The sequence below is a fragment of the Carassius carassius genome, chromosome 25, assembly GCF_963082965.1.
Source record: "Carassius carassius chromosome 25, fCarCar2.1, whole genome shotgun sequence".
NCBI classification, from domain to species: Eukaryota; Metazoa; Chordata; class Actinopteri; order Cypriniformes; family Cyprinidae; genus Carassius; species Carassius carassius.
Window position 1 is genome coordinate 12,903,754 of NC_081779.1, and position 14,503 is coordinate 12,918,256.

General features: G+C 37.3%; 1 protein-coding gene across 5 annotated transcripts in view; it reads left to right on the forward strand.

The window, feature by feature from the left end:
- Nucleotides 1–14,503, forward strand: part of LOC132104209 (CUB and sushi domain-containing protein 3-like) — a 435,094-nt gene that overhangs the window by 291,516 nt on the left and 129,075 nt on the right. For all 5 annotated transcript variants that reach the window (XM_059509502.1, XM_059509503.1, XM_059509504.1 and 2 more), the window contains 7 exons: nt 1,291–1,460; nt 2,649–2,805; nt 5,058–5,249; nt 9,789–9,915; nt 10,939–11,141; nt 11,258–11,449; nt 12,917–13,055. In XM_059509502.1, coding sequence (XP_059365485.1) covers nt 1,291–1,460; nt 2,649–2,805; nt 5,058–5,249; nt 9,789–9,915; nt 10,939–11,141; nt 11,258–11,449; nt 12,917–13,055 — 1,180 coding nt within the window. The remainder of the gene's footprint in view (nt 1–1,290; nt 1,461–2,648; nt 2,806–5,057; nt 5,250–9,788; nt 9,916–10,938; nt 11,142–11,257; nt 11,450–12,916; nt 13,056–14,503) is intronic.

Genomic DNA, 14,503 nt, shown 5'->3' on the forward strand with positions numbered 1-14,503 from the left:
TGTTACCCAATTTTGGTAAATAGAGAAAGGGATGTAATAACCTCTGGTTACTATGGCAACAAATGTTTAGGATTTTTAAAGATACTATCAGCCGAGTTAATCACAAACCCTAAATAAGTTCTAGAAATGTCTATGGTCTAAGCAGCTATCAAACCTTTCAGTGTCTCCCAGTTCTGAGATGCTGCTTCCCCCAAGCTCATATCTGACTTCCTGCTCTGTCAGATCACTTCATAATTTTCTGAACATACTGCCTTCCTCACTGCAAGTAGCATTTTGAAGTATCCCGTTTTTCCAAACACAAGGGTCAGTTTCAGTTGCCTGTCAGACTGGATCAGGTTGTGTGAATGAAGCAAGAGTCCAAACTCCCATCCGCAAACATTTCTTTTGACAGGAGCACTTGCAATCCCAGCCCAAACCACGTTCCCCGGGCCACTTCAAAATTGCACTTATTTTATCATTGCTGTACTCTGAACAAAACACATGTGAGTACAAGGCAACAAAGCACTGAAAAACTCATTCTGCCTCACTATAATTTCTGGGATGGCCTCACTTATTCAGATTGCAAGGCAGTTGTTAAACTTAAGGGGTCGGTCATATTGCTCCAAAGTTTTTTTTCCCAGAACTGAATGAAAGTTAGGAGAAGGGCATATGGGAAAAATGAGAAGTCTCGTCGAGTGTGATTTCACATCATGTCCTGGGCTGCCTCATCGAGGAGGGGGGTGTATGTAGGTAATTTACTAAATGGAGGCAGTAACAGTGGTGATTTATTCAAAATATGACACTGGTAATATCGTCATAACATGGAGCGGCATGAAGAGAAACGACGAGGGGATGTTAAATAAATCAGCCGGGCTGTGTTGCTTTATGTTGGTCTTTCTTCTGCACCAGAATACATGATGTATATTAATACACCTGTTTTTACTGTCTGTTGTTCCATTAAATCTACATTTGATAGTTATTGTCCAACTTACAACCCCAAAAATGTGGGATTTTGAATTTAAGCTACGAATGGCTCAACTCAGCTCTGTCGATTTCACTTACCAGACCCGCCATCACACAAGCACTGCACACTTGTGCTGTCTAGACCAATCGTTTTGAAAATGCCAGATCTGTATTAACACACGGTGATTTTATACAGCAGCAATATATCCTTGTGGTGTGTTTGTGTGTAGTAAAATATTAACTGAATATCTTTATATAATAATAGTAGGTGACGTTTTGATTACTAGATTTGTGCTTTTGTTACTCCATTTTTCCCCAATGTTCCGTGGTTTTATTTCCCATCTCTAGCTGAGTGTGGCTCATCTGTCATGAACAATGAAGGGATTCTGCTGTCACCGAATTACCCCATGAACTACGAGAACAACCACGAGTGCATTTACAGCATACAGGTGCAGGCTGGGAAAGGAATCAACATTTCTGCCAGAACCTTCCATCTGGCCCAGGGTGACATTCTGAAGGTATTTCTACATTTACGCCAAATTTACACACCAAAGGTGGCACAGAAGTGCTTCTGAAGTGGCATTTAGATGCCTTTACATAAACTGTTTAATGCTGCTCAGAGGTAGCTTAAATGCATTTACACAGCAATTACAACTGTATATTTTGATACAAGGGACTGATGTGGATCTGAGCAGACATTTATTTAGTCTGGCTTTTAGTCTTGGCATTGTGCCTTTACGCTGAATTTTGAGCTGGCACAGAGCAGCCTTAATTTGGATATGTAAAGACGCATTTAGTTACAGGACTGCAAAAAAAAAAAAAAAAAAAATGTAACGTCATGCTACCTTTCTTTGGAAAAACATCAAAAGACTCACTCATTTACTCAACAACTTACTTTCTTCAGTAGAATGCAAAAGGCAAAACTTTGAAGACTATCTGGACCATTATTTTGCAATATACTTAAAGTGCAAGTGGACAGGGCTTGTCAAGCTTTAAAATTTATTTGAAGTTGCCATAAAATGTTGTATGTAGGAATCATGTGTTATAGTTCACATCTTCCACAGTCATATTATAGCTTTCTGTGTGAAACAGACCAAAATCGAAGTTGTTAATCACTGAAATCTTCCACTTCAGTTCAGCTTTTAACTATAACAACTGGATCATTGAGTCAATGGATTGAACTCTAGATCATTATATGTTCTGGATGAATCATTTTAAATGGATGCATTTGGCATACTCTTTGGTTAGAAGTGAATTACAGTGAATGCAGTATAAAGCTGGATTTCCAAGATTTTCAATGAAAAAAAAAATCAACTCTATTTCAGTCTCTTCCACACACAAAAATGGCTTCAGTAAATGTGGTGCACAACCCATATAGACCTATTTTATGAGGTCTTTTTGTATTTTTTTTACTAAAATACTCTAAGAAACTAAGAGTATAAATTACACCAGTTTAAATCATCATGTTCATGAACGTCACATACATTTTTTTTTTCTTTAATCTTAAGAATACAGTATGTGACTGAGAGAATGCTGCAGATGTTGCTATACACATCCAGATAGAGCAAGAATACCAAGCCTATCTTAAAAAGGATGTTCAAACAAAATCTTGTTTGGTCTGGCAATATATAGAAAAAACAACAGGCAGCATTTTCTTTTTATCTTATTTTTGTTTGTGATATACATTTGATCTTATTCCCTTCCAGATCTATGATGGTAAAGACAACGCAGCTCACATGCTGGGGGCCTTCACCGGTTCATCTATGCTGGGTCTGACCCTCATCAGCACATCCAATCACCTTTGGCTGGAGTTCTACAGTGATGCAGAGGCCACAGGAGAAGGCTTCAAACTGGTCTATTCCAGTAAGTTATTACACTGGCTCTATACACTGCACACAAGGACTTGACCTTAGTTATAAAGAAATGCTATTCACTCCAAATAAAGTGCCCATCATAATAATGAACGAATGAGCGATATGGCAAAAATATCATATCACTTTTCAATATAGCTTCTTTTGTGCTCAGCACAAGAAAGAAATTAATACAGTTTTGGGGCAACATGACAGTGTGTAAATAATGACAGAATTAGATTTTTTGGTGAACTATCCACTTAATGACAAGCGGAAACATGTTGTTGCTTTAAGAGCTGCACGCAGCCATTTTTCTCTCAACTTTTTACTTTCATTTTAGAAATAACCAGCTGTAAATGTTGTGTGTTTTTGACAGTATTAGCACAATCAGATGTGAAAGATAACTTAGTCCAGTAATCAGCAGCTATTTGACAGACTTTTTAGAATGTGCATGTTTAAGTTCTACAGTCCATGATGGCGTCCAGTTTTAATTTTCCACCATCCAAAATTGTGATATTGAATACCCCTACTTGTATTGCATTTAGTCACATCTGCAATCTCTAGAAATATTAGGAGGGATTATTTACTAAATGTAATTGCATCACTTCGTACTCTTGCTCAGTTCCAAAAGATTTAATATCCTCAGAACTCAACAACCAATAGATAGTATTTTTTTTATACACAGTGAGGACATAACAATAGCTTGAGATTACCTGAAACAATCAGCTTTTGGTCAGCTCAAAGGGATTATTGGAAAGTGGACCAGGAGAAACATGACTGTCTCTCCACTGACCTTGGCTTTGTTGGCCCAGAGCCAGAGTTGTGCAGGCACTTTGTCTGAATTCGGTGCGCTTTAATGCTATTGTGCCCGCAGTGTGGGATTCAACAAGGTTTTAGTTCCACTGGGGGGTAAAGTATTAACCTGCTGGTGGGCTATCTCATTTGAAATCGACTAAATCCCTGTCTGTCTAAGATTCCATTCTCCCTGAAAGATTAGCCATTTGAGTGTATAATAAAGGTCAGAGAGAGCCAGAGAAGCTAGGCCACCTCCAGTATCTAGATATTGTAATTTAGAGGCCTGATCCAGGATATGGGGCGAATGCAGCTGATTAAAATAGCATTGTTTATTTGGCTGAGTCCTAATCTCAACCCAAGTATGCTGTGAAACTACGACCTGTAATCAACTAGCAATCAAAGCCAGGTGTCAGATTTTAGTGAAGTTGTTGCCTCCACCTACAGTTGATGCTAAGTGCTGTTGTGTTTATCTGTACTTAACAACTTGCAGCTTAATGGTGGACCGCTGATAAGCTATACAAGTCCCCATGTGGTCATCTTAAGAGACCTTTTCTTTTTCTTTTCTTTTTTTTTCTTCTTTTTTTTAAGAGCAAAGAACTCTGAGATAAGAGGGTTTTGCCAAACCATGAAGACACCCTCAGTCTTTGTAACACTTTAATAACTTTGTCAAAGTACGGTTGATCATAAATTTTTCATGTTACAGAGCTAAAATGTGGTACTTTAAAAATGTTGAGTTAAAAAGCATCATATAATGCTTGACTTATCATTACATATGTAGTAGTTATTTTAGCAAAATTCTATCAATTGTAATTGAAAAAATGGCAAACTCCATCGAAAACTGTATACTACTGTATATATTAATATGTGCATGTATATGAAATCATAAAATGCTAGTGTTTGTTAATAACTTATTAATGAAGGTTACTATGAAAAGGAAATTTCAGATTCTGTGATATACTGAGTGAGCTACCATGTGTTTTCGGCTATTTCTGAGTACTGGCTGTTAATTATAATGAGTCATAGCTACACGATTAATAACAGGATGTGTCGCACAGTGAGAGTGTCTGTGCTTTGGTTCTGATTATGGCTCCAAATTAACCAAGCACTTAATCTTAATTGTTCTGCCTGCTTAGCAAGAGACCGTCTCGGCCTACCAGCCCAGTAGGATCTTAACTTCAAATTGTTGCCGTTAATGATCACATTAATGGCAAACTTGTACAGCTTTGCCACAGAGCAGCATGAAAATATCAGGAGAAGGAACATTTCAGCAATCATCGCTGTAATGACCTCATAAAGCTAAATGCAGTTCGGTTTGTTCATAGTGCTCCATTTTTATCATTTTTGACAGGTTTATACAGGGATGTTTTACTAAATGACTTAAGTACAATAAAAGCACTCTTCTTAAGAAAAATTTGACATTGTCTTGAGTCAAACAGCCATCAGTAATCTAACAGTCATAATGTCTTTCAGGTTTTGAGCTCTCTCACTGTGAGGACCCCGGGGTGCCCCAGTTTGGCTTCAAGGTCAACGACCAGGGCCACTTCTCTGGCAGCACCATCACCTACAAGTGCGACCCCGGGTATACACTGCACGGCAGCGGCATTCTCAAATGCATGACAGGAGAGAGGCGGGCCTGGGATAATCCTCTTCCTTCCTGCATCGGTAAGACTTCAGAGGCTCAAACTGGGTTTCAAAGATGTGCAGTAAATTATTAGTGTACTTTGAAGCAGGGTCGAAGTCATAGATGAGTATAATCAGAATAAGTACAGTCTTTAAATTCTCTCAGCTTTGACTATTGTGTGAAAATACAAAGTCCCTGTTTCATAAATCGCTGAGGATAAAAGCCTTTCCACATCAATAAATTTTGCAGCCTTATGATTTTGCTGAAAAAATGCAAGTGATTTCTTTGTAATAGCACTGCTATTTGCATCCTAGTAGCCTGGTAAAGCCAGAAAATCCTCAGTATGGTGCATATTTGATGTTGTACAGTGGACGTGACTTGCAGGGTAATGCATATGTTCTATTATTTTGCATGGTGTGCTTATATGCAGGTAACCTCATGAAAAATTGACTCTTTGCATTGATCCTGATCAACCAAAGCTTAATGTAGCAGTTGAAATCTTGTGGGTGATTTAAAGATTTCAAGGTTGTGCTGTATACTGACATTTCTGATGTTGTACCTGAAGGAAACCGTCAAAAAGCAAAAAAAGTGCAAATCTATGAATGTTGTAGGTTAAAAGAACAACACAATTAATAAATAAATTAAAATATTAAAATATTGCAATTTATTGTAACACTTTATTTTAATTCTGACTATTAACTAGCATGCATTTTACCAGCATATTGGCTGTTTATAAGTACTTCTTAAGCATATATTAATGCTTAATGGCTGCATATATTAATATGTTAATGCCTGCATGACCATATTTTAGACCCTTAATCCTCTGAGGTCTGAGGGGATTTGGGGGCTCTGGAGAAGTTTAGACATGCCCTGACACTTGTGCTTTTTTCAGTATCTTAAAAACATAACATCTTAAAAGCACAGTGTTTTGTTGTTATTACAAGAGTATACAAATAAAGGTAATAATTTAGGTTCTCTTCGGTGTTACCAGGAAAAAATGCCACAAAATGTGTGAGAACTGGACTTAATATAAAGTGTGACCCAATTAATATATGTAATATTTACAAGATAAAATCATAAAAAAAAACATAAAATCAATTATTGTCAATTGCATGAGATTACATGAGATTACATTTTCATGAGGTTACATGCAAAAAAAAAAATGTGTAATGTGCTAGACTAACTGGCACTTGTATATTCTCAATGTTCTCTCGTTGGTCTGATTGCTTCTATTGTTCTCACTTGTAAGTTGCTTTGGATAGAAGCATCTGCTAAATGATTAAATGTAAATTATAAAAAAATAATAATAATAATGTTGTAGATTTTTTGTTATTCATTATTTCTTTTGACATTAGAAAAATTCAAGAAATATTTCTTAATGCAAACAGATAAATTAAAGGATGACAAAACAGCACATATTCGTAATAGAAATAATGATCGCTTTACCTTTTTAACATCCTTTTATTGCATGGAGAATTTTTTGTTGTCATAGAAACCACATTTAAACTTTGCTATTGGTGAATATGCATCATTCCAGCCTTATCTCTCCTTGTGGTTATCATAACTGAGCTCAGTGTTGCTCTCAGCTATTTGTCATAATTATCGAAGGCTGCGGAATAAGCCTCTCCCAATTTCTGTAGTTAGAAAAGCTGCAATATTGCTCATATTTTGCACAAGAAAGAAAACAGTAGAGCTTTTAAAAGGCCACAGTGTGCTGCCTTAGTAGAACTTTAACCTTTTGAAGTAAATCCTTCTTAAATGAAAACAAATGGCAAATGTTTCTTGACAAAATTAGCAGTGGTGGAAGCCCCTCGCACCATCTGTGATTAATGGCGCAGGTTGTTAATATTATAGCTGATGCAGGGGGTCGTGGTTGAGCTATGGAGATGATTCTTCATCAAGCGTAGCACATGAGGGGTTGAGATAGGACTATGTGCTGCTATTACGTCCTTCATTTTCCTGATGAATGGTGATTATGGGGATTTAGCCTCCAGTGAGTTGGATATTGGTATGTCTACTGACCCCAGATCAGATTTTTGCTCACTATTAGATTTAGTTTTAATGAGGTCTAATTAGACTCTAAGCGCTCATCCAAATTGCTTCCTCAAGGCAGACGTAGATGAAACACAATGCCTTTCTTGTGTTGAACACAGAGATTGTTTTTACTCACATTTGTCTAATTTCTCCATCAAAACCGATGGTAGGCTTGCAAAATTCTAATCAGCCTTGAAGTTTCAGGCTGATATTTTTCAGGCTTATCTGCCAGCATTAATAATACATACTTAATAATGTGAAGGATATTTCACTTCCTTTGACAGGCGAAATGTGCAGGTCATTTGATGCGACCTTTAACAAAAGTGAGATATATCAAAATAGTGAGAAGGCGTATCCTTTTCGTCATTCCTTTTTTTTTATTACAGATGAAATATTTAACTTTTGTTATATTTTTCTTTCAAGTCCACAGGTAAAGGGTGTGAATGAGACCTTCCAATTCACACATTTCTGCAGAGGAGGCTACACCGCCGCAATGCAAAATCAGCATTCCTCTCAGCAGCAGTGCCATAATCTGTGGGCTGAAGCGCACAGTCATAAACACACCTAGCGTGAGACGGCTCAACATGTCATGTGTCATAATTGCGCTAAGAGAGGACATACAAATTTTCAGCCTCAAAACCAGAAGGCCCTGTCAACTCCCAATCTTCCAGCATTGATTTTCAATGCATGAGCAGCCAATCAGGGGTGATTGAGCACTCCTAACAGTCCAGTGACACGTGATTGAGCCTCTGCTTTGATGAGCGATAGACATGGCAGGATGTTGGTTTAGCGAGAGGCTGGGGAGGAATACGTTTGGAAGACGCCTCTATTCTGGATGTCTAAAAAACACTCTAATGTTCAGATTAATCAAGTCGCAATCTGAACCCTGTTATTCAAGCTTCATTGAGCTGTGCGTCCATTGTTTGTCATGTAGATGGTTTATGCAAATGAGGCTTGGGGACAGGAATTGCTGAAAAGGGAATCATTAAGAAACTGTGCATGTCGCTCTCAAAACTGTTCCTCCCGGCCCTTGCCGTTTTTTACAAGAGGGAGAATGGAAGACACAGGATAGGGAAAGATCAAAAAGGGGTCTGAGGGGAAAAGAGAGAGCCTGCAATTAAAGTTTCCTAATAAAGTGCTTGTGAAAGCCAACTAATAATGAACTGAGTATAGAGGGCTAAAGTGGCAAGTCTGAATGCCATCAGGAGGCATCAAAATGGATGTCAGGCTCATTTGTTCATTTGATTGATGCTCTGACTTGAAGCTGACGAATCACCTTGGCTGCTCTTAGAGAATATGAGGAGAATAGAGGAGTGGTGAAACAGATGAGGTTGAAACAGTTCCAGTCAGAGCTACCATTGTTGTGCATATCTTCAACTATGGGTACTTTTGACGCTGTGGACTTTTAGAAATTAAACTTCCTTAAAATACACTTCAAAGTCGTTATAATGCAAAATTCAACTAAACTTGGTCATTTCATAGCTAGTATTTTAATAAAATAAGGTGTCTGCAGGTGCAGTGTGAATTGTATATTTAACAACATACAGTACAGACCAAAAGTTTGTACACACCTTCTCATTCAAAGAGTTTTCTTTATTTTCATGACTATGAAAATTGTAGATTCCCACTGAAGGCATCAAAACTATGAATTAACACATGTGGAATTATATATGGAATTATATACATAACAAAAAAGTGTGAAACAACTGAAAATATGTCATATTCTAGGTTCTTCAAAGTAGCCTCCTTTTGCTTTGATTACTGCTTTGCACACTCTTGGCATTCTCATGATGAGCTTCAAGAAGTAGTCACCTGAAATGGTCTTCCAACAGTCTTGAAGGAGTTCCCCGAGAGATGCTTAGCACTTGTTGGCCCTTTTGCCTTTTGTCTGTGGTCCAGCTCACCCCTAAACCATCTTGATTGGGTTCAGGTCCGGTGACTGTGGAGGCCAGGTCATCTGGCGCAGCACCCCATCACTCTCCTTCTTGGTCAAATAGCCCTTGATGCCTTCAGTGTGACTCTACAATTTTCATAGTCATGAAAATAAAGAAAACTCTTTGAATGAGAAGGTGTGTCCAAACGTTTGGTCTGTACTGTATATATTGATCATATAAAATAAAATACGAGATAAACAGGGATGCTGGGAGAGGTAACTGGTTCAGTGCTGTTTAAAAGCTAATGCTGAATTATTCAGCTTCAGTAGTTCAGCTCCCCTCTTGGTTTTTATATACATATTTTTTTCAAAAAAAAAAAAATTTATTCTGCACATTCCAGACACTTTTTGCACTGCGTTTAGATGTCTGAAAACCTCACGGTGCTTTATTGATATACACTGTTTTTCTTTTTTTTCTCAGACTGCCCCACTCGTGTTGTGCTTGTTTACCAGGCACCCCTAATTATTTCAGTGCTCGACTGCAAATCTTCTGGGGCCATGATGTGTTTGTACAAGTGTGAGAGTATGCATAAACTGAATACTGTTTAATTCTTCTATTCAATTCTCTTTCTGTCTCTTCCTCCCACCCCATTTTGTCCTTTGTTTTCCCCAGCTGAATGCGGTGGACGTTTTAAAGGAGAGACATCAGGGCGCATTTTGTCGGCAGGTTATCCGTTCCCCTATGACAACAATCTGCGTTGTACCTGGGTCGTCGAGGTGGATTCGGGCAACATCATCAGGTGCTGATACGTATTTGCTTCCAGCTGTCCATCTGCTGTCCGTCTTCCTCTAGAGTTAGGGATTGGGACATTACCGAGCCAATAAGAATGCAGTTAGTACAGAGAGAAGAGGAGACATCAGATGAGCTGATGGTACCTCGTAAATGTCTTTGTTTACCACCTGCATGGCCAGATTCATTCTAAAGCTTAAAACGCTGTTGCACTTTTAATGTTGCACTACAACCTAATAATTTTTCTTCTTTCCAATTCTCTCAGCAGCAAACTCTTTTTGAAATCACATATAATTTATTATTTGTTCATCTGCGGCTGATGTCTCAATCAGAGCAGATTGCTAAAGTGTTATCAAGGACCGCCGCTCAGAATGGAGATGTGATTGTTCTCCTCGATTATTGAAGCCTGGAGCATAATATTTGTGATATGATTGTCTGACACTACCTTTGTGTGATTTATCACAGCTCTACAAAGAGTTTTAAACATTAATTTCTGCCAAATCAAGCAAATCTTTTATCTACTGTATTCCAAGTAAATATCAAATAATCTGCTGCGCGATTTAAATATGGAACACTTCGTATTATTTAGTTTCCTTTAGATAATATTATAGGTTTGATATATATATAACCTAAATATTTTATATTTATATTTTCTCTTCTCATTTTAATTTTAGTTTTAGTCATTTTGTTGTGTTTTTTTCTTGTCTTTTGTTTTTTAATGTCTATAAAGTTTTTATAAGTTTTTAATTCAGTGGTATATCAAGTTAAACTAAATGAAACTATTGCCAACTAGGTGATTTTTTTTTCAAATAACATTTATTTAATTTCAAGATATAAAAGTGTTTTTAATGGTTTTCGTTTTAGTTAACTATAATAACCTTTGCATGCTTTTTGTTTTATGCAAATAATAATGAACGGCACATCTGTCGTATGTCAGACAATCCTTTGTTTCTGTCACTGTACATTGTGCATCTAATGAAGCATAACTTGTATGACTGGATACATCTACATGTATTTATTTTTATATTAACAGCCTGCAGTTTTTAGCCTTCGACACTGAAGCGTCCCACGACATCCTGAGGGTATGGGACGGTCCTCCAGAGAATGAGATGTCTTTGAGGGAGGTGAGCGGCTCTCTGCTGCCTGAGAACATCCACAGCACCCTCAACATGGTTACCATTCAGTTCGAGACAGACTTCTACATCAGCAAATCTGGATTTGCCATTGAGTTCTCAAGTGAGTTGATTTATTTTTTTAGCATTCTAATTAGAGTCCTGTATTTCAATTGACAGCATACAGTAACTGCTCCTAAGGTGTTAATTGACTGTTAATTGGTTTGAATGTGATTACAGGTTCAGTGGCCACTGCCTGCAGGGATCCAGGAGTGCCTATGAACGGCAGTCGTAATGGAGATGGTCGGGAGCCTGGAGACACTGTGACCTTTCAGTGTGATCCTGGCTATGAACTCCAGGGAGAAGAAAAGATTACCTGCATACAAGTGGAAAACCGCTACTATTGGCAACCAAGCCCTCCTGTCTGTATAGGTAAGAGCTTATATTGGAATTTCATTAAATGAATGAATCTGTTAGAATGAGTATTTGGCTTTAGAATTATACAGACTTTACCCACTGCTATACGAAAGAGACACTGCATTCAAGCAATAATATTAACCTGTTAGCCAGTTAATGGGAAGAAAGTCACATGTCTCATGAGTTTCTATTTCAAATCTGAAGAAGATACCATGAAAAATGAGATTCCTGCAACCATTTTTCTGAGACTATTTCTAGTCACCCCCGACCCCCCAAATATAAACAAATATTTACTAACTGTATTGAAGGCCATTAATTGTAGCCATTAAATAAACATTACTATTAAATAGACAAACTTTATTGAAAAATTGGGTAACATAATGGGTCAGAATGGGTAACAGCGCTGGATTATGTTTAATTTATATATAGTTCCCATATTTTAAAGAAAAACTGTTTTAGAATGATTTGAGAAAAGTGTTGAAGTCTTGTTGGAGTTATAGGAATGTAGTAAAAAAACAAGAGAGAAAATTATTATTAGATGTATTTATTTTGTGTTAATTCTTTAGGATTATAATTAGCAAAAATCATGTGTTGCACAACTAAACATTCACATTTTAGTCATTTAAATTAGTTAATTTAGTTCATAGTTCATTCATCGTTTTTTTACTATAATCAATTGACTACCAATTCAACAAGTTATCACCTTTAATAGTTGTATGATTTTAATTGTTAGATACAATCAAAAAGACCTCTGATACATGTGTGTAAAGCTAGCTACTTATAATAAACATAGTATCTAACATTTCACTCAACAAAACACAAGATTTGTGTCCCTTATGCTTTAAATATGATACACCAAAGTGTACTTATTTGTGCTGATCTGTAAACATTAGACAAAGCCTCATACATAAGTATTGTTTTACTCATTCTCATAACGCATATTCATGATTTTGAGACATCTAAGAGGTACATATTGCTTTAGATGTTGACAACAGAACTTGTGTCTAAAAAGTTCTCTAAAATTAGGCAGTTTTTATCAGCCCATTCTCAAGAGTTGTATGCAAACTGAGGGACCCGACACCATTGAGATTCCTTATCATCTCAGTGACATGAAAGTGTGCCCAAATGAGTGAATATCAAATTACGAGATGCAGATTGTCTCTTCCTTTCAAAAGATACTTCATTTTGGAAGCATGAAAGTGAGGGTACAGGATCTTCGTTTTATCTTTTCATATTCTAAATAACCTTTCTCTCTTGCTGTAGTTCTCATTCCCATATATAAGATATGAGCGCTTTACATGGCCGGTTCCTCAGAGGAGCTTAACATTTTCTCAATATCTCTGCCTGTTCACTCCAGCACTCTTTCTCTGGGCTCCTGGTTCGCTTGCACAGATGTTCAAGCCGCATGTTTTAATAAGAGATTCTCCTCATGTGTCACTAATGCCCATATGCTGCTGATATGAGTCCTCTGTGTTTTCCCAGCTCCATGTGGGGGCAATCTCACTGGTTCCTCTGGGTTTATTCTGTCGCCCAACTTCCCTCATCCATACCCACACAGCAAGGACTGCGACTGGCTCATAGCTGTCAACTCTGACTACGTCCTGTCTCTTGCATTCATCAGGTAAACAATTCTATAAACAACTTTGTATGGCTGTGGTATTGCTTTAGATTATTGAATAATGTGTCCTTTTTTTCAATCATCAGTGGTGCAATAATTTAATGTAATGCTGATATGCATATATATATATATATATATATATATATATATATATATATATATATATATATATATATATATATACAGTACAGACCAAAAGTTTGGACACACCTTCTCATTCAAAGAGTTTTCTTTATTTTCATGACTATGAAAATTGTAGATTCACACTGAAGGCATCAAAACTATGAATTAACACATGTGGAATTATATATGGAATTATATACATAACAAAAAAGTGTGAAACAACTGAAAATATGTCATATTCTAGGTTCTTCAAAGTAGCCTCCTTTTGCTTTGATTACTGCTTTGCACACTCTTGGCATTCTCTTGATGAGCTTCAAGAAGTAGTCACCTGTGATGGTCTTCCAACAGTCTTGAAGGAGTTCCCAGAGAGATGCTTAGCACTTGTTGGCCCTTTTGCCTTCTGTCTGCGGTCCAGCTCACCCCTAAACCATCTCGATTGGGTTCAGGTCCCGTGACTGTGGAGGCCAGGTCATCTGGCGCAGCACCCCATCACTCTCCTTCTTGGTCAAATAGCCCTTGATGCCTTCAGTCTGACTCTACAATTTTCATAGTCATGAAAATAAAGAAAACTCTTTGAATAAGAAGGTGTGTCCAAACTTTTGGTCTGCACTGTATATATATATATATAAAGGAGATTTAAAAATATATTTTTTTCTTATATATTAAATATATATTTTCTATGTTTTTAAAAATGAAATATATTCTAGAACTTGTCTCGGCTAAATTCTTATAAGATGTGTATTAGACAATTCTTATGCACTATTTATGGACAATCAGATATAAGCAGTTTCAGGGTAGCATTTGTGGCCGAATGTAGTAGGAAGATTGTATACTTACCATAGGTGCTCAGGAGGTTTTGTGAAGGCAGACAGTGCAGTTATTTGTCGCAATGTTAATAACAGCCGAACCCTCTGTTGTGTTGGGGTCAGCGAGATTTAAATGGTGGCCGATGAGACAGTAAGAAGCACTATCGGAAATAATACAGGAATCATATTCCTGGCCTTTTACTTGAGCTATAATATCCCAAACTGATAAGTTCACGAGTTCATTTAGAGGCTGCTGTGTCATAACGCTGAATTCAAAAAGAGTGCCCACGGTGTCCTTCGACATGGCCGCAGTCGACATGTTGAGTAATTATGTAGCGCGACTGCTATCACTGTCTGAATTAAAATGCATTTCATGTCTGGGAGAGATAATGAGCCCAGCTGGAATTCTTTGCTCATTTTGTCTGTAATGAACATGACAGTGGTCTTTTTTAAGTGTCTCTACCTTGAGTGATGTGAAAAATTAATCTAAAAGCAGGGTTGATAAATTTCCTTCACAGTCTA